At 50.1% G+C, this 26,770-nt stretch overlaps 1 protein-coding gene across 1 annotated transcript; it reads right to left on the bottom strand.

Moving 5' to 3' along the window:
- Window positions 1-26,222, bottom strand: SLC5A9 (solute carrier family 5 member 9). The gene is made up of 14 exons (XM_012434892.2): window positions 26,040-26,222; window positions 24,177-24,248; window positions 19,186-19,290; window positions 18,704-18,868; window positions 17,465-17,570; window positions 16,514-16,594; window positions 15,987-16,192; window positions 15,633-15,768; window positions 14,662-14,769; window positions 12,541-12,691; window positions 10,568-10,736; window positions 8,912-9,127; window positions 5,803-5,962; window positions 1-1,307 (listed from the first exon to the last, which is right to left on the bottom strand). Exons 1-14 carry the CDS (start codon window positions 26,199-26,201, stop codon window positions 1,099-1,101), a joined length of 2,046 nt encoding a protein of 681 aa, XP_012290315.2. The 5' UTR covers window positions 26,202-26,222; the 3' UTR covers window positions 1-1,098.
- Window positions 26,223-26,770: the final 548 nt, after the last annotated feature.

Genomic DNA, 26,770 nt, shown 5'->3' with positions numbered 1-26,770 from the left:
AATTCAATAAACATTTATTGAACAGCTGTTATTTTCTGGGTACAAAGCCACTTGGGACATAACCCTCGGTCCCCGCCTCCTGGAGTCTTCCATCTTGGTGTGATCAGTGCTGTGACAGAAGCAGGTCCAGGGCTGTGGGAGCAGGAGTGGGACCTTGACCCAGGTTTGGACACTGGGGTAGCTTCCTGGAGAAGGGACACTTAACTGGGGTCACAGTGTATTCCAGGGTATGCAGATACATGGCAAGCAAAGGGAGAAGGACAGAGAGGCACAGGTGCAGTGGCTCCCAGGCTGTTTGTGCTGTACCCTGTGTGGCTTATCCTTAAATAAAGAGTAGCATGCCTTGATTCCTCATGATTTTAACAAGTCATATCTCTCCAACTGTTTCTCAAGGCCATAGAGACTTTGTGCATATTTAGGTTAGAGAGTAGGAAGAGGCAGAATTTAAATAGTGCTTTAAACAGTCCCTTGTCCAAGAGCTTTCTGCACAAAATGCCCTGTCACTATGCTTAAATTCTACCCTTGGCTCCCCACTCCTTCGGGTCTGACAGCCATCACTGCGGAGCCACCAATGGAAATATAGGACCCTCCTGGGGAGATTCATGCTAAGAATAGATTATTGGTGAGAATAGAAAGATAGAGCAGGAGGGGAACCAGAAGGGGGAAGAGGAAGGAGGATAAGGGGGAGCAAAGGTGCACTTGGATTTTTGCAAATTTCTTGCTGCTCCTTTTCTTGTATCCTCCACTTTTCTAACCTCAAGACACACATTCAGTAAAGGCTACTGAATACACTCAAGAAGACGGTGGAAACAATGTGTTTGAGGTAGGTCTGTAAGGCAATGTATTGGAAAGAGTGGGGAAACCCCGTCTCCTGCTGGGTGGCCCTGAGCAAACCCAGTGCTCTCTCTGGGCTTCTGTTTCTCCACTTGTCAAGTATGCAGATTGGGTTGGATTCTTCTCAGGGGATCTTGCAGTCTTGACTTCTGTGGTCTCCAGTTTAGGAGTAGGAGGAGAGCAAAGTAGGAGGAGAGCCTGTTTCTGTGGCTGACAGGCTTGGGCTTTGTTTAATCTTTTTACACTGAAGCCAGATCTGTGGAATCATGCAAAATAGCCCCAGAGGAAGATGTTGATGGCCAGCAAGAGGACAGCGTTGATGTTGCAGATACATCTCCAGAGTGGCTCCTCCTCGATGCTTGTCAGCTTCTGTTCTAGTGCAGCCTTCTCTGCTGGGCTCAGGGCCTGCTCCGGTGCGCCAGAGAGCCCACAGAACCAGCCCCAGAACAACTTTCCCCAGGACCTGCATGGGGCTGGAGGGACAAAGCCAGAAAGGAAGGAGAGCAGGAGGGGGAAGCAAAGAAGGTTGGAGAAAGGAAAGTGACAGGAGAGGAGGGGAGGGAGAGAGATGGTGAGAAACTGAAGGAAGATATGGGGCAGTGCACAGAAAATGGGGAGGCGTGAAGCCACTGACTTGGTACTTTCTGCAAACCACAGACTGGGTGCTGAGCTGGTACTCTAGATTAAGTTCTGACCTTGGCCACAGCACCCAAACAGTCACGTAGCAGAAGCACTACTTTGTTGGAGAGGGGATGGTATATTAAGGTGGCGGGATAATGCAATTCATCTCAATCCATAGCACAAGTCCTGAATAAGGGCAGAAGGAAGGAGCATTATCTCACCCAGGAAGAAGGAAGCGTTTGAGCCAGAGACACTGCTACAACTGCAATTGGGAAGGACACTGGGCTGCAAGCCAGAAACCTGGTTCCAGGGCCAGCTCTGCCATTAGCTGACTGTAAGGCCATATGCAAATCACTCAGCTTCTCTGAGCTGCAGGTTCTTTCTGTCTCAGATATATCAATGACATATGCCCCATTCTTGTCCGCGTTGTTCTGACTACCAAATGAGGATAGAAATTGGACAGCACTTTAAAAAGTTACCAGTGCTGGAGCAGTGGGAGAGGTTCTGGTGCATATGATATTCTAAATGTGCATGAGACCAAACCCATGCAGACACGGCTTCCTCAGGGTGAGAAAGGGGCCTGCTATGAGGTTAAAAGGTAGCACAATTCACTAAAAACTAAATTCAAAAGAATAAGGTAAATATTTTTAAGGGTTTTTTCTAAAAAAAAAAAGCAGATATTATATAAAAATGAAATTAATATAAAAATCCTTTCATTGAGATTGAAACGAATGCACTGGGAATGAATGCTTTATTATTTTAATGGGTTTAGAACGTGGTAGTTGGTAAGTTCAATAAAACCACAGAGTGTCAGAGATGCAAGAACCTTGGATGCCATCTGGTCTGGAATCCAAGGTTCTTGCATCTTCCATCTGGTCTCCCCTGATTGCACAGGGGAGAAAAAAAGCCTCAGGAAAGTGAAGAGACTTGTTTAAGGTCACATAGCAACAGAACTGCATTAACGATCATATGAATTCAGCATTTCATTTGTACTAGGCTTTATCATTTTCCCAGCTGGTCGAAACATTCTCTTTTGATTCCCTTGGCAACCTTCTGAGACAGAGGATACACAGAGCTTCATATGCAAAATCATATTCCCAGAGAGCCTGTCACTAAAGGAGTGACTAAGTGGTGTGCCATCACTCAACAAACTTATGTCTAAAACCTGGGATGTACATATTTCTTTCAGATCTACTCTGGTGTCCTTTAAATACACATACATACACACACACACACACACACACACAAACACACACAGACACACACACACAAACACACACATATATATATATATTTTGAGACAGGGTCTATTCTGTTGCCCAGACTGGAGTTCAGTGGCATGTTCATGGCTCACTGTAGACTCAACCACCTGGGCTCAAGCAATCCTCCCATCTCAGCCTCCTGAGTAGCTGTGACCACAGGCATGTACCACCAGGCCCTGGTAATTTTCATATTTGTTGTAGAGGCGAGATTTTGCCATGTTGCCCAGGCTGATCTTGACTCCTGAGCTCAAGCAATCCTCCCGCCTCGGCCTCCCAAAGTGCCGGGATAACAGGTGTGAACCACTGTGCCAGCCTCCTTTAAATATTTTTAACTTTCCTTTTCAGGACTCAACATTATACTGCCTGGCCCATGCCTGCCTGGAGGCCTTTTGGGAGGGGGAACCTCTTCCCCATGCCTGATGTTTGTTTCTCTGGGCAGGGAAGGAGCTTTAGTGTACAACAGCACCAGCCTTTCCCTGCCCTTCTACTTCCTCATGGTGGTGGTCTGTGAAGGGGAGTGGGTTTCTCTCCTTGCACTTCTCTGCTGACTTGGTGCCTCCTTTTTTGCTCTTGGGAGCAAGTCGTCCACAGGGAGCAGGCATTCCTCTTGGCTTCTCAAGGGACAACTCTGTCCCTTGGCATGAGGACCAGCCGGGTAGTAGGTCTATTTGTGTAACTCTGTATAAGTCTGTCTAGATCTGGGGTTCAGCTGTGGGAAAGTACAAGCTGTCTCCTTCCTCTTTCTCTTTGGGAGTTTCCTTTGCAGCTTTTCCCCTTCTTTCTTCCTCCTTCTCTTGGCAGCTGCTTCACCTCCAAAGAGCTCATGCTCTCAGATTGCTTTCTTCAATAGCATAAGTTTTACAGGGGCCAGGACCCAGTCTTTGCAATGGTGATGGGAGAGTAGTTTTGAGAACTCAACATCTAGTGCCTAGGCCACAAAGCTTGAAAAAAAGGAGTTATATTTTGCAAAGCAAATACACCCCCCCACACACACATACACACACACACACACACACACACATTTGCAAAGCAAATGTATGTTTATGAATTAACTGGGGCAACTGATAAAATTAGGGAGGATGATGTTGATCTTCTGTAGCATCTCCTGCAGTAAGCCTATGTGATTTTAACCATGAAAGTTAGGAAGAAACTATATCCACCATTATGGATAGCTTTTTATAGTTGATTATTGGCTTTTAACTGCTGTAGCTTGGGAAGAAGCTCTGAGCCTTAGACCTTGGTGGGATTCTGGGGCTTATGATGTCATTAACTCTAGGCAAGTGGCAGATTTCTCTAGAATTAAGGCCTTAAGCAAAGGTGAAGGGCCTCAAGAAAAGTGGGAGCCTTCTCAGGTCTGCAGGAAAGCACAGGACCCCTAAAACTTGGCAAAGGCATGAGAACTGTGTGCCATGGTATTTCCAACCACGCTGGTGCAGCAAGCGATGCTTTGCTAATCCTGTCAATGCTCTTAGCACACTAGAGTTATTGAGAGTTTGGCACACAAGTGGCTGGTATAAAACTAGAGCTATGCCCAATCCAACAAGAGAAAGCAGCTGCTGAGGGAGCCCTAGCTCCATCCAGGCACTGAGACCTCTTAATGATTTTATTGTTTTATCACATGAGGATGCGTATTATTTCTCTACCTGGATGTTATAAACAATGACATACCATTGCATTTAAAAGCCCAATATTATTATGTTATTGACATTTTTATCCATTTTAGTGTAAACTCTACATCTTTGCACTACCTGTTTGCCTCCAAGAGATTCTCACCTCCTTGGGGACAGAGACCATGTCTTATTCATCTTTGTATTGAGACCTTCTTTCACTGAGGCAGAAAATAAATTTAAGACTTAAATTTGTTTGAATTTTTAATTCACGAGGGCAAGAGATTGATTTTGGACTTTAACTTGCAACTTCATTTAACTTTTTGGATTTCATTCATTTATTTTCCTGGGTTGCTTCTTTTACTTTTATTTTAGGTTTAGGGATACATGTGCAGGTTTGTTATACAGGCAAATTGCATGTCGCTGGGATTTGGCACATAGATTATTTTGTCACCCAGGGAGAGCTTTATAGAGTTTAACATTTTCCTTGGGAATTTTATAATTGAAAAAGTCTTTTTATTCTCTCATTAGAATGTTTTGACATTGTTATTTCATTTCACTCTGGGAAGGTTATAGCTGCATTGGATCTAACACAGGTACCTCAAATCATGTCTTAAAATAATTTTCAACTTTAGACATTGTGTGGCCTTAGAGTAGATTTGACTGAAACACAATGTAACTGATTTAACTGATATGCTATTCTAACACATTCTAACACATGAACCTCCAGGGGCACACTTCATGTAGCCCATCAGCAGTTCAAGGAGACGCCCAGAGGTGGAGGGGTGTGCTTTGGAGGAACCTCATGAAAACAGAGACAACTCTATGGAGACGTGGCTGCTGTCATCCCACGAGGGACAACCACGCTTCTGTATGACTATAGGCAGACTTGTCGAGCCCAGGGGGAAATCAATAAATAATGAAGAAATGTGGTGGTGGGGACATGGGTGAGGGAGTTTCTTTGTCATGCCTCAGGTTTCCTCCCATGTAGAAGGAACACTGTGGGTGCAACATTCTTTGATTTTCTGCCCTTGTACTCATTCAGCCTAGCGGAGGTGAAGGGACTTCCGTGTTGGTAGATTTGGAAAGGATACAGAGGACATGCTTGGCTCAGCCCTGCCCTTCTTTACACAGAGGACAGGACTGAACCAAGCATGCCCTCCTTATTCTGGGACCCTGATCAGATCTGCTGGTGACTGGATAGGTACCTCTGTCGAACACAGAGGTTCAGTGTTAGGAAGTGCATCTCTCCATAGATAGAAACCAGCTCTTTCCACTTACACTTGATCGGCAATGAGGCTCCCATCTGCCTGACTCAATTGTCTTATTTTTCAAATAGTTCAATAGCCTCGTGGGAAGGGAGTTAGGGTGATATTTACTAGGCTCCCTCAGAGGCCCCATCCCAAAAACCGCCCATCACATGGGTCTGTCACCCCTGCTCCTCTGTGATGAGTATCCCTCAGCCTGCCGTAGCCTACCTTCAGGCTGCTCCTGGCCTGAGCTGGAGTTCTCCAGCACTCCACTTCCTGCAGGGCACTCCCCAGCTGGCCTCTCGGATATCTCTGGCGTGCTCTCGTGGGCCTCCTTCTCCAGCTCAGAGATGGGGCAGTTCTGAGTCCACCATGTCAGGCGTTTGAGCTGAAGGGAAGGAAGACATTGGAGTTAGTTTCCTTGGAGAGAAACTAGGCTATAGAAAAACAGGGCCCCATTTATGGAAGGGCATCTGAGCAACAGCAGAGAGTACAGTGAACAAGGCCAGGGCTGGGAGTCAGGAGGCCTGGATCTTAGCCCTGACTTCCCCTTTCTTCAAATATGAACACTCCCTGCTCCACACGAGGTGCTCTACACCAGGCTTGTGCCAGGTATTGGAATACAGACCTGAAGCACACCTGGGCCCTGTTCTCATGGATTTTACAGACTGAGGGAAATGAGTCTGTACAGGGAGGCAGGCACTTGAGAATAAGGCTTCACAGGTCAGGCTGAGGAGTTGTAGCTTAAAGAACAAAAGCCCTGTAGGCAAATGGAGAGTCACTGCAGACTTTAAGCAAAAGGTAGAGACTGTAAGTGCTGGAAAATGCAAAGATTTCTTGGAGTGAATTAAAAGGGGCTCAGCCTAGAGGATGTTGCAAAAGTGAAACAAAAAATAATGGGCACCTGAGGAACTGGGTGAAGAAGGTGAAATCAGGACAGTGTGACTGACTGAATGAGCCAGGTGAGGGACAGGAGAGAGGCTAACAAGGCTCTGGGGCTCTTGCCTTGGGTGCCCAGACATGTAGTGGTGCCTACTCCAGGAATAGAGGACACAGGACAAGGAGCGGGTATTAGTGCTGGTGAGAGAAGGAGGAGAGAGAAAGAGCAAGGGGAGAGAGAGACAGAGAGAGAGAGAACATGTTCAGATAAATATGATGATGTGCTCCAGGAGTCTGCAGGTCCTCCAAGTGGAGATGTCCAGGTGAGGAGAAGTAAACCTTATTTCCTTGGAGGGCCCTTGTGGCATTCTCTCTTCTCTTTTACGGTGGCTCAGAAAATGAAATCACAGCGCTTCTCTGTCTCGTATCAGTGGTGTTGGACTCACCACTGCCTGAGTTCTGAGGCAGCTTTCTGGTACATGTCGAGCTGGGTATCCCCCATCCTGCTGCCAGCTTCTTATTTCCACTGTGCTGGGCCCAAGCACACACCTCTCTGGGATCATGAGAGCCTGGGAAGCTTCCTTGCTTGCATTTCTCAACAAACCTTACTTAATACTTCTGCTGTGTGTCACCGGTAGCATGTGGACTGTGTCTCTTCATGTCACCAGGAAAGAGTTAGATTTTAGGGTTTGAATCTTGGGAGAGGGGTTTTGGCTGCAGATAGAGAATTGAGTGTCACCTTTACATAGAAAGTCGTTGAATTTATAGCCCACGAGTATCGTTGGCTGAGATAGGTTATAGGCCATAGACGGGTTCCTAAGGAACACTGATATCTCAGGGGCAGGCAGAGAAGCCTGTGAAGAAGTCAGAAGAGTGATTGGAAGGGTAGGCAAAACAAACAAACAAAAGAAAACAAAACCTGGGGGAGAAATATTTCATGGACGCGAACAGAAGAGAGGTCTTCAGGGTGCAGGAAGTGGTCAGTAGTGTTCCGTTCTCCTGTGAATTCACTTAAGATAAAGACAGGAACATGACCACTGATTTTAGCAATAGGGTATTATCAGTGACTTCAGTGAGAGCGATGTCAGTGGAATGTTGGGGACAACAGCCAGACAGCAGCAGGTTAAGAAGCAGACAAGAGGTGGGAAGTGGAGGCTGGGAAAGGAAACCATTCTTTACAAAAGTCTGCTGTTGAAGGGAGGAGAGGGAGGCAGCAGGAACTAGAGGACAACAGGATCCAGAGAAGGATTTTAAATTGGGAAAGACTTTGGGATGAAGGGTGAGGACGCAGGCAATGGAGAAGAGGCTGAGGATTCAGCAGGAGGAGGAGCTCGTTTCTGGTGTGAGCCACTGGAGAGGTCAGCCTGGGAAGGCCCCACTTTTTTTGTAGGAATCAGTGAAAGTAAGGGTATAAAGTCATCTTGCAAACTCTAAAGCACCATCCATCGAAAGAGTATTGTCCACGATGTCCACTCAGTGTTTCAGGGACTGACTTCCAGCATCAACTCTGTTTTATGGGCTGAATTGTGTCCTCCCAAAACTTCTGTGTCAAAGTCCTGACTGCCAATACCGCAGAATGTGGCTGTATTTGGAGATGGAGCCTTGAAAGACAACTAAGGTTAGATGAAGCCATCAGGACGGGCCCTCATCCACTTAAAAAAAAAGGAGCTTCAGTCACAGGCAGGCACAAGGGGAAGACCGTGTAAAGACGAGGAGAAGACAGGCTTTTACAAGCCACAGAGAGAGGCCTTGGAGGAAACCAGCACCACAGACACCTTGATCTCAGACTTCTCGCTTCTGGAACTGTGAAACCATAAATTTCTGTTGCTGAAGTCACCCAATCTGTGATCTTTTATTTCAGCAGCCCTAGCTCTGGGCCATAAGGAAGAAAGGCCTCAGAAGACTGAGCATCAGTGCTCAAGGGCCGTTGCTTGTGAGAGGTGAGGATTTCAATTTGAATTCTTTACGTAGTAAGCTCTCTGTTTCTTTTCTCATATATTTGTCTTTTGGCCACTCAAAAATTCTCTATTCATTCTTCAAGGTCTAATTCAAAGTGTCCTCATCTGTGTGCCCTCCCTGGGCCCCCAGGAAGTGACTGCCTCTCCCTCTGTGCTCGGCCCCTCCCGTTGAGCTTGGTCCTTCTGCACTTTCCCTTTGTATAGTGACAGCTTGTGTCAGCGTCTGTTTCCCCTGAGGATAGTCTCTGACAGGGACCCTTCATCTTTGTAAGCCCAGCACAGTGCCTAGCACATAGTAAGTACTCACTGAGTAATTTTTGAGTTGAATGAATTAGTTTTCACTGGGGAATTCACAGCCCCAGAAACTTTCCCTCCCAAGGACATCTATGTGGCCACAAGGGAGACCATAACCCAACAGAGTAAAACTCAGTGGTGGAATTCCAGGCTACGGGGGAAGGAAGAGCATTTCTGGAGCGCCTCACTATGAGCAAAACACTTGCCTGTTCCTCAGGGATGGGAGTTGTCCAGAGGCTGACAATGATGATGACGATGGCAGTGAGCCCGCAGAGGAGGAGTGCAAAGTACAGGTAGTGGAAGTCCTTCAGCACTGCTGGCCGTGGGTCCGCCTCCCCACAGGCTGGCGCTGGGTATGAGAACTCCAGGATCATGCGCAGAAGCCCCACTCCCAGGCCAAATATGAGGCCCCAGAAGGCTCCCTGTGACAGACGGCAGCACGGGCTGGGGTGAGATCCAGGTGGGAGACCCTAGGAAGGTAAAACTACTCTACTCTCAACTCTCTCTCCCACTGGTTTATTGCCATGTTGGGCAAATCCATCTACTAATGGGGAAAAGAGCTCCCCATTAATACTGAGACTTTGTCTTGACTTAAAGGCACAGTGGCGTAGGGGTTCTAGAGTCAGATAGACTAAGATTTGAATCCTGACTCCATTGTGAAGTGACTGAACTTATGACTCGGCCTTGCTGACTCAGAGGTTTCTCACTGAGGGCAGTAATTAAAAAATTCATAAAATTAAATCAGTACTAAGTTAATTATTACACAGCAAATATTCAACTACAATGGAATAAGCTTTTGTAATAATCAGGGAATACCAGGATCTCCTTCCCAACCTTCTGTTATGATAAATCAGAAATCAGGATAGAGACTTTCCTTCTGTTGTTTTTAAGAAAAGCTCTGGAACCTCTCATGTCTTTCTTCTTTATAGCTCCATTTGGCTCTAAGATGTACCTGTTCCCAGCAAGTAAGAGTATGGGTGATACTGATCCTGATTTCAAAAACTTTAGAATGAGCAGAAACACCCGGAGTTCAGCCAGGTCAGTGAGATGAGGCCTCTGCAGACAGTAGACATTTGCTTAGGTACACCACCAAGGGAGGGGTTTCTATGACCTCATTTTCAATGACCTTGAGCTCTCACATTGTTTTTGTGTGGTGGCGTCCATGACATCCCTCCGCTTCCCAAGGTACAGCCAGCCTGCATTTTCTAGGCTATCCTGGGGAGCAACCAAGTCTCTGGTCCTGGTAACCCTAGCTTCCTCCCAGATTCTGTCAGGTTTCAGTGCGTTACATCAATGATGCATGTGCAGGAACCCTTGTACGGTCACACTTTGTCATCATCATTGTCATTGCTGTTATTTTGCTTACACATAGAACCTTATAGTGTTAGAGACGGAACAGGACCTAGAGATATTACAGTCTGTCTTGCATGTTCACTCACACTGTTCCTTATCTGGAACATTCTTCCCCCTCCCATTAATCCTTCAGGTCTCAGTGCAGATGTGACTTCATCCGGGAAGTCTTCCTTGACCCCTCCTGGGAGCCCCATAGGTTAGGTGCTTACACTCTTTAGTCTCCCACCAGCCAGCATGCTTCATTATTACTGCTTATTCAATCATCTCTCTGCCGGCCCAGCGATGGCTTATCTATGTGAATCTTATAAACCATTGCATCCCTGGAGCTGCCATCATAAGACCAATAAATGTTTGTTGAATGAATGAATGAATCTAGGTCGGATGCTGTGGTCAGGAAAATGAAAGCCTAGAGAGGAAGCGGGTTTTCCCAAGGTCACAGAGACAAGGTGATTGAGAGCCCAGATCTCCAGCCCCCTTCTGTATGGGAGAGACAGGTGCACTGCACTCACGGGCTCTGTGACCCTCTTGCAGAAGATGGCCAGCAGGAAGAGAGCAGTGATGGGCGGGGCCAGGTAACTGGTGACAGCCTGGATGTAGTCGAAGAGCTGCCCACTGTTGGAGGTTTGGATGATGGGGATCCAGAGGATGCTGATGACAACCAGGAATACCACAAACACTCTGCGACAGAGAGCACAGGGCACTGAGGCATGCTCAGGTGGGCATGGTGGGGTGTGGGGTGAAGGTGACGCACAGGAACCAGGAAGGGAGAAGGGAAGGGAATGCACGATCACTGGAGCAGAGAAGGTTGGCAACCAGAATCTCAAATACTAAGAATCAGAAACTTGGACTTAAAATCTCAGAATATGAGAATTTTGGAATTGAAGAAACTCATAATTCTAAAGCTTCTGTGACACTTATATATTAGATACCTTGAAGGTCATGTCACCCACCTGTTGCTGTTCATGGAGGAATTCATACCTTCCACCCCACCCCCCACCCCAGTAAAAGGCCTTTGGTCTCTTCTTGGAATGTCTTTTCTCCTCTTTTCCATCCTAGCCCTGTGTAGGGCAGCTCTTTCCCAGAATGACTGCAGCCTCCAGGGACTAGTCCCTTCTCCAGGCACTGATGCCCTCTCCCTTACTGTGGCATTGATCTTGGGAAATAATCCCACTTATTCACCTGACTCCCTCTTAACCGATGGTGGCTCAGACCTAAGTCCCCAAAGCATTCTGCACTTATGATTTTGCAGGTGTGTGAAATTCATGAAAAACTTTTCTTTGGTATGTTGGATGCAATAACACATATGGCCAGTAGATAGAGCCCAAATTCCACTGACTGAAGAAACGGTAGCAAAACCAGTACATGAGCACAGATAAGGAATGCTTTTTTTGACGTGTCACTGCATACCTGTCTTCTCCTCTCGTTTTCCTCCCATTTTGCCTCTCTCAGACTCCACTAGAGCATCAGCTACCCAAGTAGCTTCCCTGCTGCTTATCTCTCTCCTCTTTGCACAATCTGTCCTGCACTCGGATCCTGCAATGGTCAATACCCGTGTCTGGGGCTCGGGGAGCACAGTTGAGCAGGCAATAGGAATCCATTAGGCAGCCCTGGGCAGAAGGCATCCTAGTGGAAAGAACAGAGAGTGCAAAGGCAGAGAGATGTGAAAGAGCAAGGTTCCTAAACTCAAGTACCTATCCACAAAGTGGGAGAACTTTAGTCCAGACACCCAAGTTAGGGAACCTTCAATTATGAAGCAAAGATTTCAAAAAGGGCCCCTTCATCTTATGTAAACTACAAATCTCCAGCCTATGAAAAACAAAAAAATATTCGCTGCTAAGTTATGCTTTAGAAGCATACAACTGTTACCCACAAGATAAAGTTCAAATTCCTTAGCTTGGCATCCCAGGCTCTGCATCATTTGGAGACAGCCCTCCTAAGAAAATCTCTATTGACACAAATGCCTTGCTTTGTTACCTATGTTTCCACCTTTCTCAATAAACTGTAAGCACCCTGAGGGCAGGGCCATATAACCCATCCATGGGTCCCCTGCATGTGGGATGTGATGCATAGTAGATGTCTAGAGTAAATCTGATGGATTAAACTAATAGCATTTCTTTTAACCAAGTGTAACATCCAGTTTGTTGGGAATAACTTGGGTGAGCTGCTTGCTAACTTTCCTTGCATTTATACAGTTTATCCTTCATTTCTGAAGAGCTTTTTCATCTCTCAATAACCCTGTTGATCAATTCCAAGATACAGTTACCAGGGAAGAGGTGTTTTTTCCTATTATTCTGAAAAAAGGAGTGGTCCAGCGTTGGGTAAGGACTTACCTGAAATCATATGGAGAGCTGGAACTTGAACCCAGTGCTCTGACTGCCAGTGCAGGGCAGGGTCTGACCCAGCCAACATCTGCTCAGGGTAACCCAGGGCAGGGGAGAGGGGAGAGGACACTCCAGAAGGAAGGAAGGAGGGGCCAGCTCACCTGCCCACCACCATCAGCTCCTGCTCTGTTGCCTTCCTGCGGAAGCGCTGCCACACATCAATGGCAAACAGGGTGCTGCTGCTGTTGAAGATGGAGGTGAGTGAGCTCATGAGGGCGGCCATGATCACAGCAATCATCAGGCCCCGCAGACCTGGGGAAAGACGAGGCTCATGGGAATGGAGGGCCTGTTAAGGCCGGCTCTGCCAGGACCACAGAGGCTGCTGTAGTGTCCTGCAGAGTCAGGAGCTGGGGGTGGGGAGGAGGAAGGGAAGGTGTTGGATGAGGTGTCCATCCAGCACAGATAAGAAATCCTAGACCACAGAACTAGAGGCTGGGTTCTCTCCACCTCTGATGCCCAGGCTTGATCTCTGCCTTGCTATGTGGCCTTGGGTAACTCATTTGCCTCCCCAACCTCCTGCCCTGAGCCTCAGTTTCCTCATCTATCCTATTAAGGCATATAAGACTAGATGATCTCTAAGGTTCTCTGAAGCTTTGACATCTCAGTCTGGGTTTCTCGGCTTGTAGACACTTGGTTAGTGGGTCGCTGCGGGGGGAGGAGAAAGGTGATTATTAATAATTAGGTGGATCTGTTTGGTGTTTCTACACCTTATTAATTGACATGGTAGTGTTGGGCTAAAGCCTGGGCCTGGGAGGTAGCAGCTTTGGGCTTGTTTTCCGGCTCTGCAAGTACCCAGCTGTATGTATGATCCTTGGACTAGTTCCTTACCATTTCTGGGCCTATTTTTCTACCTGGACAAGGGAGGATGGGACCCAGTGATATCTGAAGTTTCCCTGACAGTGACCAAGCTTCTAGAGATATGACTGCTCACCCCTGGGGAGATGATCCCAGCCCTGGTCCCACCTCAGTCCTCTTTCCTTCCAAATCCATATATTTAACCACCTTCTGATGTTCCCCTGTCTCCCTGGAAGAGTCACAAGTGCCTCAGACTCAAGTGCTCCAAACTCAGGTCCCATCTCCCTCTGGGGCCTTCTGTTCCCCTCTTTAGTTATTTTCTTTCCAGCCCTACAGCAGAACTCAGGGCTAGCTGAGACCCCTCACTGCTTACCACCAACCTGCCCCTCAGTGCAGCTCTGTCCTATCTGGGCCTCCCACCATGGCCACTACAGCCTGGATTTACTCCTCCTTCTACCACGGGGAGGCCGTAACTCTACTCGACTGCTGCCCTCCATAATCCCACCTCTCTTCGTATGTCTCCAATCTCAATATCATTATAAACCCACAGCCTAAACACCAAGGTCTGGGACCCTTCTTGGATTTCTCTGTCTTTATTATCCCTCAAATCAAGTCCTGACAATTTGACCTCATGAACATCTTTAAATCCCTTCTCTCCATATCTGATACCACTGACTTGGTCCAACCCAATATCTCCACCTACCTGGACCACTGCAAACACCCCACAGACAATCTCCCTGCCTACCCCCAAGTCTGCCTTATACAGAGTCATCCATGCAGACTGGTCTTGCTAAAACACAAACCCAGTCATGCTCTCTCTGACCAAAACCCTCCCACCCCGCATTGTCCCAGGGCTCTGCTCCAGAACAAGGCTTGGCTGTGACATCTCTACCAGGAAAGTCGTCATTCCTCCTGGCTCCTGCATCCACACTGGACTCTTTCAGGTCAGACTTCATGACCTCTCTTCACTCTGACCTTTGCACGCACAGCTTCTCATCCCTAGAATGACATTTTCTATGCCCCTTCTGCCGCGTCTGCCTACGATTTAACTTGGGATGCAGCTCCATTTCCTTCCCTCTGGGAGACCTTCTCGACATCCCCCAGCTGGGTCAGGTGCCTTCGTAGGGCTCCCTTAGCTCACACGGGGTCACCACGCTGGTCCCATTGGATTGTGTCTCTGGCAAGTCCAGGCACCCTGGAGACTACACGGTGCCTGAGCAGGGGCCTGCCTTTTATCTCTGCATCTCCAGAGCCTGCCCACAGAGCTGGTGTCTTATATACAAATGCTTGTACAAATTGTGTGTGTTAGGATGGGGGTGCAGAGGTGAATAGTTTTCTTCCCTCTTCCCACCCATCCCTCCTGGGCAGTGGAGATGGGAGGAGGCTGGAGGTGGGAATGCAGCGTGGGGTGGGGAGAAGAGACTCACCAACAGGCATGAGAGCCATGACCAGCTTGGGGTAGGCGATGTTGGAACATCCCACTCGGGCCCCACAGATTCTTTGGCAGATATCAGGATCCACGCAGCCCACCTCATCTGCGGAAGAAGTGATGGCAGTTAGAGTTGGTGATCTTGTGCCTTTTCAGGTTGGCCTAGCATTTGCCTTCTAAAACTACAGGGTAATGTTCACTGGAGGCTCTAGCAGAGACCCATGTCTGCAAGGTGAAGGGGCAAATGGTGTCTGCGTCTTTGGTAAATTTCTTGCCCATATACTTACTACCTGATTCACATTTTTTCTACCAAAATAATACGTTTGACCCACAAAGCCTAAACTGCTTTCTTCTATTTTCTTTTCTGTTTTTTGAGATTGAGTCTCCAGCCCAGGCTGGAGTACAGCGGTGCGATCTGCAACCTCCACCTCCCGGGTTCAAGCAGTTCTCCCACTTCAACCTCCTGAGTAGCTGGGATTATAGGTGTGCACCACCATGCCCGGCTAATTTTGAGTAGAGACAAGGTTTCACCATGTTGGTCAGGCTGCTCTCAAACTCCTGACCTCATGATCTGCCTCCCAAAGTGCTGGGATTTCCGGCGTGAGTCACCACACCCAGCCTTCTTTTGCCTCCCCTCCCCTCCCTTCCCTTCCCTCTTTCTTCTTTTTCTTCTCTTTTAATTCTTTTCTTTCTTTTTTGACAGGGTTTCTCTTGCTCTGTCTCCCAAACTGAAATGCAGTGGGGCAATTATATCTTACTGCTGCCTCAACTTCCCAGACCCAGGATCCTCAGCCACCCAAGTAGCTGGGTCTATGGGTGCATGCCACCATGCCTGGCTATGTGTTCTTAAGAGACAAACCTTGCCGACCCCTGCTCTGGTCTAACATTTCCCAGGGCCACATTCCCATTCTCCAGACACTCTTTGAAAGCCCCGGATCCCAACACCCAGAGAGCAAGACTCACTCTTACCTGGGAACAGGGCCCGGCTGATCATGCCAGGCATGACGATGAAGAACATGGGGAGGATCTTCAGGTAGCCCCCCAGCACAGAGCCTCCCTTGGCATGGGACAGACTCTTGGCCGAGAGAGACCGCTGCACAATGACCTGAAAGGGCAGCAAATGAGAAGGAGTGCAGCTCAGGTCGAGGAGGGCCTCACTCAGCCACAGGTGAGCCCTGACACTGGGCACTGACTATGTCTCTACCCAGTGCAGTCCCAGTCCCAGAATGAGGTCCAACCCTCTATGCATCCAGGCACTGGCTTTCTCTGCAGTAAGCCACCCCACCTCCAGGCAGGCTAGGCCAAGCCTGGCTGGGGGATTACCTGGTCTGTGCACCAACACCAGGTGGCCAGCACCGTGAGCCCGAAAATGAGGCCTGGCCAAGGGATGTCCCCGCTCACAGGGTCCCGCAGCATGTGGAAGGCATCGGGCCTTGGGAGGTGACAGGTGGTGTTGGGGACTGTGACATTAGGGATGGCCTGCCTGTACCGCTGCTCCAGGCCTGGGTACCAGCCCACATCCTGAAAGCCTGTGAGGAGACAGTGAGTAAAGCAGCCCTGAGACCCCACTGAGCCTGTCACTCAGCACACCCAGGCCCCAGCCTCATGTGGGCCCTCAGATTGGAACTGATATGGGGACTGGGAGTGAAGCAGGAAGATGGGGCTTGGACTCAAGACCTCTGGTTTGAAGTAGTGAGACCCCTGCTCTTTGGGAGCCCCAGCCTGGAGAGAGGATATGACTCACATAGATCTATGCACTAGAAAGTTCCAGTCAAGCTGTGGAGGTGACAGAGACAGGAAAGAGAGGAATTTAAGAATGAGGGTGGCGTGTGTTTAGGTCTCTTCCTTACCCAGAAACATGAGGACCAGGGCTCCCCCCACCATGATCACCGTCTGCAGGGCATCTGTGTAGATCACGGCCGTGAGGCCCCCTGGGGACCCAAGGAGAGGGCTCATCAGTCAGCGCCATTGCGGGTCCTCTCTGGCTGCCTGCCCTGTGCTTGGCCACACTGGGGAGACCAGAGAAGACACAGAGCCCTCTTAGGGGACTCTGGCCACCTGCCTTTCTCCATACCTAGTGCTCCCCTCTGTCCCTCCCTGGCAGGATGCCGACTGGTCACAGTCAGAGGTGCTGGGGTCCCTTCTGTCTTGACAGCAGCTGACTGTGGCCATCAAAACACAGCTTTGTGTTATTGTTTAATATCCCAAGTCCATTCCTTGGCTTCTAGTTCTGTCAGTAACACTCCCTGCTTCCTCCTCCCAATGCTCATCTGAATGCCCTGTCTCTGGAGCCCAACTTAACCCTAAGTAAGGCAGTCCTGTGCTGGCCTGCCAAGGTGCCCAGCCGTGTGCGAGGAGATTTTGAGGAAATGGGAGGAGGTGGGTTGTGGTCTCTGCCTGGGGCAGCTTGCAGTGACTCTGGCTTGGGTCACGGTCCCCCTCTCGACCCCGCTCCCTGGGCAGTCAGTCTTTTTGGTATTTCTTAGTGTCTCTCCGTCCCTATCTCTGCTTGATTCTGTACCTCCTCCCATTTCTGCCTTTTTCACCCCACTGTCTGCGTCCCTGTGTCTTTCATTCTGTTCCCCTGTGTTCTCTGCTGCGTCTCTGTCTCAGCCTCTCTTTGCCTGTGCCTCCCCTGTTTCTCCTTCTCTCTGTCAGCATCACTTTGCTGTCTCTCTGTCCCTCTCTCTGGTTGTCCCTCCTTCAGTCTTTCTCTCTGGGTCTCTGCCAGTCAGAAGCTTCCCTCTTGCCCTCTTCCCGTCTCAGTCTCTGCAGCCCAACATGACCTTCCCTCCGCCTACCTGCGATGGTGTAGACGGCTGTCACCACCAGCAAGATCCCCGTGGAGAGGTACAGGTTCCAGCCCAAAGCCATCTGGATGAAGAGGGCTCCAGAGTAGATGTCAGTCTGCAGAGAGCCAGGACCCAAGAGGCCAGGCCACCCGAGGCCCTCAGAGTGGCTGTGTGGACACGTCACCTGCCTGCCCAGCAACACCAGGTGCCCTCAGCCCTTATCACATGATGAAAATAAGCTTTAAGCACTGTGCTAAGGAGTGTGAGCTTTATCTTGCAGACACTGAGGTGCCATGGAGACTTTAAAGCAGAGAAGTACCGTGTAAAGCCTCGAAACTGAGAGAAATTTAATTGCGTGGCTGGTCTGCTAGACTTGAAGGGAGTGGTGGGGAATGAAGGGGAAGACTGATAAAGCGAAGGAATGAGCTGGGCTGGAGAAGAAGAGGCCATTTAGGAGAAGAGAGGAAGAACCAGAGAGCTGCTGGCCTCTCCCTGGCAGAGCAGAGCCTACTTGGCTGCCGGATGGCCCATGGCTGACCCAATGCGGCAGGAGCCCTGGTGCAGATAAACATGGGTCCTGGATCATCTACATACTTGGGTTTATTAGCAGACATGGGCTTATAGCCTGTACCTAAGCTGACTTAGGGTCGTTCTCAAACATTGGTGGAACAAGGGCCTTAAAGTGTTTTTCAGCCCTAGACCTGGCAACAAAGTGATTCAGGTCCCTTTAGTGTTTGCTTGTGGATCCCCTTCCATGATTCTTCTGTGAACCTGTTACAGGCTCTGAAACATAACAGAGTGGAAGGAGACCTGGCCTGGGTCACGGAACCCAGACTTCAGCTTCAGTGCTAGAGCTAGCCCTCTGTGTGGACTCGGGCAAGTCGTTTGACCTGTCTAGATAGTTTAGGTCAATAGAGGAGGATTAAAGACCTTTCTAACTCTAACCATCTAGGCAATTAATGCACAGTTGATGAATGAAGAATCAATTAAAGGAAAAATAAGTGAATGAACTCTGGATTGTGAATTCTTTGAGTGTAGGGACTGTCATTCACTCCAAAAATATTTGTCATTCATCCCTGACTACCCCAGTGCTGAGGGGGAGCATGCGTTAAAGGTTTATAGATCCTGCCTTCCTTTCTTCCAACTGTGATTGTCAACTTCCCCTCAGCAACACACTCACAATGATGCACTCAGCACCTCCCTAATCAGTATTTCCAGACACAATGGCCAGATTGCAGTGACACCCACCGAGATCTTGGTGAAGATGTAGAGGATGAGAGACAGGACAGACATGTACACCTGGATCCTCTGGCCCCCAAATCGCTTCTTCAGGTACTGGGGCATTGTGACCACACCTGCTGCGATGTACACGGGGACAAAGACCCAGCCGAGGGCCAGGAGCAGCCAGGTTGCCTGGGAGGGGAGGAAAAGAAGGTATCCAGGTCCTGGTTGCAGACAGAGGGGCGGCTTCCCACCCAGAGGCAGCCCTGTGCTGTGGGAGGCCCCTAAGCAAAGAAATAAGGGATCTGGGACCTGACACCAGTCCTTCTATGTGACCTTGGATGGATCCCTCTGTCTCCTCCAGACCTTGATTTCCTCATCTGTAAAATGGGTTATTGATTCACCATGCAGCCTCCCAGGAATCTCTAAGGATCCTTTCAGCACTAATGCCAGAGACGGAGGTGGGTTAGACCCTCATTATTCTGGAGAAACCAGGCCAGCTTCCTTACGTTCCACTCAAAGCCACCCACGGCAAGGCCTCCAGCAGCTCCTGTCCCAGCCAGGCCGATGAACAAGCCACTGCCCACGTTGCTGGACATCAGAGATGCTCCAATCTGCAAGGCACAGTTGGGTGAAGGGTCAGGAGTCGAGAGTGATCTGAAAATCTGGAGCGAGGACCATGAGTGGTAAGGGGGCACGGAGCTGATGTTTATTGGGTACCCACTGTATGCCAGGCACTGCATTCATAAATACATTTAATTCCACAGCTATCCACAGGGAGGGGTATGAGTTTTTCCAGGTTACAGAGGAAGGAACTAATGTTAGGAAATTCGCTGGCTCCAGGTCACCCAGTGAGTAAATGGTGAAATGGGAAAAAAGAGCAATGGGAAAGAAGCCTGGCAAGTGGGGAGTGTGGACCTCTGCACTGAGGCCGTGGGTCTGAGGGCCTCCAAGGGAAGGAAGCTGAAAAGGATAGGGAAGTCCCATAGCAAGGAAGGAAAGGCCCTCCCGCGATCCCAGGGCAAGCCAGGCAGAGGGAGGAGCCCAGGGGTGGAGCACAGGCCAGGCTGGCCTCTGAGCTGTTGGTTCTCCTCCAGGAAGGCAGCCAAGCACTTGGAGGCAGTAGAGAGCAGGAAGATAATGGGCATGATCAGGGCAGTCAGCGCCTGCGTGCGTAGCATCTCCAGGAACCAGCTGGTGTTCTGAGTATGGGGACTCATTTAACCCCTGCCACAACCCTCGGTGCTACCTTTATCCCATGAGTGAACTGAAGCAAGATAAGTAACTTGCCCAGGTCTCAGAACTAGTAAGTGGTCAAATGAGGATTCAGTCCCTGGCTGCCTGGCTCCAGTAACAAACACTACACAAATGGTGCTTGGCATGTAATGAGCACGTGGTCAATGTTACCTCTTATTATTAGATGGGATCCCTTACTGGGAGGGGAGAAGTGGGAGAGGGGCTCTGGAGTCTGGGAGGAAGACTAAGGAGACCTCAGGGAGAGGGCTGGGGGCAGGTGGGGGTGGAGCCGTGTTCCTGTCTGTACCCTATGTCACCACAATGAAATCACTTCCTCTATCAACACCTCAGCTCCTTCACCTATACAATGTGGGACTCACTTCCACCCAACGTCCTGTTCTTCCGGAGGTGCTGTGAGAAAATGTGAGAGGAAAGGAAAAGCACCGAGAAATTCAGACAAAGGCAGTAGGCAGCGTAAAGGCACGGAATGAGCAACAGGTCTGACATCGCTGAGGCCCTGGTGCCAGCGCCTCTGACGTGTGCACATGCACACAGGCACAGGACACACACAGTCACACATGCACACTCATGTGCATGCACACACAGGCACAGAACACACACTGTCACACATGCACACTCATGTGCACGCACGCACACAGGCACAGAACACACACTGTCACACATGCACACTCATGTGCATGCACGCACAGGCACAGGACACACTGGCACACATGCACACTCACGTGCACGCACACACACAGACACAGAACACACACTGTCACACATGCACACTCATGTGCACGCATGCACACAGGCACAGAACACACACTGTCACACATGCACACTCATGTGCACACACACAGGCACAGGACACACAGTCACACGTGTACACTCATGTGCACACACACAGGCACAGAACATACACTGTCACACATGCACACACGTGCACACACATAGGCACAGGACACAGTCACACATGCACACTCGTGCACACACACGCACAGAACACACTGTCATACATGCACACTCATGTGCATGCACACAGAGGCACAGGACACACACAGTCACACATGCACACTCATGTGCACACAGGCACAGGACACATTGTCACACATTAACACTCATGCACACAGGCACAGGACACACAGTCACACATGCACACTCACATGTGCACACACACGGGCCCAGGACACACAGTCACACATGCACACTCATGTGCACTCACACACAGGCACAGGACACACACAGTCACATGCACACTCGTGCACGCACACACAGGCACAGGACACACACAGTCACACATGCACATTCATGTGCATGCACATACAGGCACAGGGCACACACTGTCACACATGCACACTCGTGCACGCACACAGGCATAGGACACACTCACACATGCACACTCATGTGCATGCACACACAGGCACAGAACACACTGTCACACATGCACACTTACATGTGCACACACACAGGCACAGGACACACACTGTCACACATGCACACTCATGTGCATGCACACACAGGCACAGGACACACTGTCACACATGCACACTCACGTGTGCACACACAGGCACAGGACACTGTCACACATGCACACTCACGTGTACACACAGGCACAGGACACACTGTCACATATGCACACTCGTGTACACATGGGCACAGGACACACTGTCACACATGCACACGCACATGTGCACACAGGCACAGGACACGCACTGTCGCACACTCAATATGCACACACAGGCACAGGACACGCACTGTTGCACACTCATATGCACACACAGAGGCACAGGACACACTGTCACACATGCACATTCATGTGCATGCACACACAGGCACAGGACACTGTCACACATGCACAGTCACATGTGCACACACAGGCACAGGACATGCACTGTCACATGCACACTCACATGTGCACACACAGAGGCACAGGACACACACTCACACATGCACATTCATGTGCACGCACACACACAGGCACAGGACACACTGTCACACATGCACACTCATATGTGCACACACACAGGCAAAAGACACACACAGTCACATGCACACTCACATGTGTACACACACAGGCACAGGACACACACAGTCACATATGCACACTCATGTGCATGCACACACAGGCACAGGACACACTCACATGTGCACATACACAGGCACAGGACACAGTCACATATGCACACTCATGTGCATGCACACAGGCACAGGACACACTGTCACATGCACACTCACATGTGCACACACACAGAGGCACAGGACACACACTGTCACACATGCATACACACTCACACATGAAAACAAATTCACACAGGCACTCACAAACACACTCACTCCTCCTCTCAGGTGGCCCCGGGGTGCTGGGGAGGCTGGGCTGGACCACCCAGCCAGAGCAGAGAACACCAGGCCCCCTGCCTCAGAGGAGGAAGCCTCCTCCAGGCAGTTCTTGGAGCAGTGAGGCACCACCACCCCCACCCAGCCCGGGGTTTTTCACCTGAGTTTCCTGCTCCTAACCCAGGAGAGATCAACAAGATCAGCAGGGGAGGCACGGGGAGGACCATGCGGGCCTCTCTGGAACAGGAAGGGCTGCTGCACCTTGTGCTCTTCATGGGGCACAGACTCGGGACAGGGCAGACACCCAGACATACACTCCAGCAGTGCTGGTGGGACTCAGCTTTCCATACCCAGAGCTGGTTCTCACCCTGGCCTCAGGCTGGACCCAGCTCTCAGGTGCAGGAGGCACAGCTCACAGCCTGGCCCACCAGAGGATGGGCAACACTCCTCTCTTTCTCACTGCGTGTCTGCTCTGTGTTTGGGGCACAGTGGGAACCCAGAAGTGCCTGCCAAGGCCTCCCTCTTGTTCAGAGGCCTCGGGTTCCTCACGCTAATTGTTGGGCAAAAGCTCAGCTCTCTGCGGGTTAACAAGGCAGTCAGCAGGGCCCATGGGCTTCTCCTGAAGTGGTCAGAGGAACCTATTCTGTTTGTGAAGGGTTTTTCCTTTTTCCTGATGAGAAGGTGGCTGGTAGTGAGTGCCGGTGACCCCACCACTGTTCCTGAGCTGCCAGGCCCCAGCTCCCCACCATCCGTGGGATTCTGTTATGGTGGACAGACAAGAGCTCTTCCCGTCCCAGATACCTAAACCTTCCAGAGAGCCCTGGAGGCCTCCTGGGTTTCCGCTGCTCTTTAATGAGTCTGTGACCAGTACAGAGTGGGGAAGGTGGTGAGAACGAGAAGGTTGAGGAGAGGCATGAAGATGGCTGGTGCTGTCAGTGTGCATTAGTGTGTGAGTCTGAGTGTGTGCATGTAAGCGTGTAAATGAGCATGTGTGTGAGTGCATGTGTCTGTGATTGTGACAGTGTGTATGAGCGTGAGAGTGTGTGAGTGCGTGAGAGAAGGTGTGAGTGTGAGACTGGGAGTGTCTTTGTGTGCATGAGTTTGCAAGTATGTATGAGTATGGGCATGTATGAATGTGTGTGGGTGCATTTGTATGTGGGTGTGAGAGTGTGGTGCATGAGTGTGTGAGCATATGGAAGTGTGCATGCACACATACTATGTGTGTGAGTTTTGCATGCCCAGGTGTGTATACTGCTTCAGCTACCACTGGGGCTGATGGCTCTACTGGCAATTTTTGAGGTAGGGGTTTCCTCCCTTCTTCCCATTCCAGGAGGAGGAAGTTAAATTTGAGGACCAATAGAATTGTGGGGTGGCTTGATGGGAGAAACTGTGGCTCACAAAGGTTTGGAGATGGATTCCTTGAGGTTGTTGGGGATTTTACCTCTGTGACTCCCCTCACTTAACTGCTCTTCAGTATTATGCTTATGTGTCACCTTCTCCCCAAAATCTTTCCTGACCCTAGCTGACTGCACCGTCTGGTGGCCAGGGGCTTCCGCCAAGCTCTGGCCAGTGCCCCCTGCTTCCCTCTGGCTCAGCAGTGCACATGATGTTTATGAGTCTATCAGCTCCACTCAGATCTGATTTTCTCTAGGATAGGGACATTCCAGATTCATCACTGCAAGTCAAGTGCCAGATGTAGGGCTACACCTAGGAGGGCCAGGGGATGTTTGTCTAACGTGTGTGCTAGCAAAGTCACTCAGGTTGCAGGGTGGGTTTGGGCAGGAGAGGAGGGGCCTGGAGTTAGGAAAAAAATGGGGAGGTCTTTGCCATGGTCCAGGTGTGAGAAGATGGGACAAGGGCTTGGACAGTGGGAAGGAGGAAAGTTGGGAGCCTCCGCACTAGGGGTGGTTGAGAAGGGTCAACTCACTGGCCACCAGCTCATGGACCTCCCGGCCAGGAAATAGCCACCAATGGTCCCTCGGCTTGCACGGATGGACGACTGGAAAGGAAATAGATGAGATAAGGATTTCTCAAGCTTCTCTCCAACCTCTGCCCTGCCCTCTCCCCGCAGATTCCCTGCCCCTTAGTGCAGGAGCCGTGGAGACAGAGGGTGGAAACTGAGGCAGAAGAGAGTTGCCTGTGGCTGGTTTCACGGTTTCTAAGCTATGCCTCTTGGGAGAGTCACTTCCTCTGTGAGCCTCATCATTGATCTCCAGGGCCAGCGCAAAGAGCAAAGGAGGTAACGGATGTCATGTGTGAGAGGTCATTGTGCACTCTTGTTCCCTTAGGCTTCCCTCCCGAAAGTGTGCTTTTGGAGAGGGATTTAGTATCTCCTCCTTAGGTGTGTAGAGCTCACCCTTTCTCTGAACTGACCCCCTCCCTGCTCCCAGCCAGGCTCCCACACTGGAGGCAGGAAGACAGACAGGGCTGCAGTTTGACTGTGAGACTTTGAGCCCTGAACAGAGTTACGGGCACTGTTTTGGGATTTCCCTTGACCTGGTCTGAGGTCAGACCATGCCACTGAGCCCCATCCAGGACCTCCCTGTCTTGCACCAGTAGGTGGTCAGTTAGCAGCCTGTTGGAATGTTCTCTGGGACGTGGGGTGAGCGCAGGGCAGTGGGTAGGGAAGGAGTTCTCTGACTTTCCCTAAGGGAAAGTAATCAGTCACCAGGGAGTGATAAATGTGTGTGGGGCCTTGTGCTTACTAAGTTTTTGCTTGTATTGCCCTTGTCACCTCTGATCCTCTTAGAGGCCATAGGAGAAAAACAGATCCATGTTACAGAGGTGAAAACAGAGGCCCAAGATGGGAAGCGATTTGTCCAAAGTCACAAGGCAGCTGGTGCTTTTCTCAGCTGGCCACTTCCAGGAGCCAGCGATCATCTGTTAGCCTGATTCTTCCTCACATCAGCACTAGGAGGCCGGGACTGTTCACTCCCCTTTACAAATGAGGAAACTGAGGCCCAGAGAGAGTTTCTGACCTGGCCACAGCCTAGGAAGTGACCAGCTAGGACTTGAATCACGGCAGAGTCTAAAGGTGCTTGCACTTCTGCAGAACGCCGTGGTGATAATAGCAGCCATTTATTGCCTGCCAGTCAGGCACCAGGCAGCGTGCCAGGTGCTGCAGTATGTCCTGTTGCTGAATGATCACAGCTTATTTCTTACTCTCATTGTCTGTCTGAGAAAGCTGAGGCTCAGAGAGGCCTCCTATGTTGTTCCCAGGGCCATGAGGCTCTCACCATTGCAGCTGGGACCTGAACTCAGGTTTCCCTGACCCCAAAGCTTGGCCCCTGCCTATAGCACCAAGGCTCCTGGGAACAAGGGAAAACAGAGGGACCTTGGAATCAGCCTGGCATGTTGCACTGAGAGCACATGAGCCCTTACTTCTTAAGAAATCACCTTAGCCAAGAAGCTAACAAATGCAGGACTGAGGTAGGGCCAGAGGTCAAGAGTTCTTAGAGTTGAGGGTCTTGGGGTGGAGCAGAAGGAAGGAGTAAGCCTCAGGGCAACCAGGGATGGTTGGGGCCAAAGACAGAAGGTGCAGAGAGAGGAGTCAGGAGTCAGGGGCCTGATCTACCTCTGGCTGTCTGTCTGTGTGACCTCAGCCCAGTGACATCTTTCTCTGTCCTTCTAAACAGATCAGGAGCCTGATTCCTGAAAGCCCTTCCGTTTCAGCCCCATGGTTCCATGATCTGCTTCCTTCTGCCTGGCCCTGCCCCAGCTCTATGGCCCCACCCAAGCTGAGAGACCACTTCTACCTCCCCTGCCAGCTCCAGCCTCCAGTCCCACCTACCCAGATCCCCACGGCAATGACGAAGACGAAGTAGATGACCACCACGATGATGTCATAGGTGTGCAGACCAACTCTGGGATCCAGTGCTGAGTGTGGAGCTGTCTCAGTCCTGACCCCGTCCCCTGAAGCTCCAGGCCCCATTGCTGCCAGCTCCTTGCTCATCTGTTCGTGTTAGTCACCAGCAGGCTGGACTTTGAGGTGATCCTGGCTTCATTCCTTTCCTTTAATCATTAAACTGCCCCAAGAACCATCAGTTGGTGAGAAAACTCAGCCTGCTGGCACATACAGTCCTGTCTCTTTTCCCAACTGCCACCCCCAGCCCCTGCAGGACTCCTTCCTTCCCCTTCCCTGCTGCCACTATGTGCACACACATACATGCATGTGTACACATGTGTACATACATACGTGCAATCTCCCTACCCCTAGAAGAGCCGGAGGAGAAACAGGAAGAGGAGGAGGAGAAAGAGGAGAAAAGGAGCAAAATATTGGAACATCAGAGCTGGGAAGGTCTTCAGAAATCAAAGTGTTCAAACTCCTGTGTGGTGGGGAAACCAAGACCCAGTGAGGTAAAAATGGAGCTGGGACTAGAGTCCAATTTTCTTAATAGTTCAATGCAATTCTCTTTCACTTAGTGGGAGGGAGACAGAGGGAGGAAGGAGAGGAGTCTACTTTACCCTAGCAAAGCGGCCGCCGCCTCATGCACTCCCACGCCAACCTACCGAGATGCTGGG

This window comes from Aotus nancymaae, unplaced genomic scaffold (genome assembly GCF_030222135.1).
Source record: "Aotus nancymaae isolate 86718 unplaced genomic scaffold, 86718_ANA_hifiasm-v0.15.2.pri h1tg000007l, whole genome shotgun sequence".
Lineage (NCBI taxonomy): Eukaryota > Metazoa > Chordata > Mammalia > Primates > Aotidae > Aotus > Aotus nancymaae.
The sequence above is the reverse complement of the archived record's forward strand: the minus strand, read 5'-3'. Positions and strand labels throughout refer to the sequence as shown.

Bases quoted from the DNA above. Each gene is read 5' to 3' on its own strand.
- SLC5A9 (XM_012434892.2), bottom strand. From the start codon at position 26,201: ATGAGCAAGGAGCTGGCAGCAATGGGGCCTGGAGCTTCAGGGGACGGG. The intron at 5,963-8,911 runs GCAAGTGTTTTG...CCTTCCCTTCAG, and splicing joins CTCCCATCCCTGAGGAACAG to CTCAAACGCCTGACATGGTG. The intron at 1,308-5,802 runs GTAGGCTACGGC...TTGTCCCTCCAG, and splicing joins AGGCCAGGAGCAGCCTGAAG to CCCCATGCAGGTCCTGGGGA.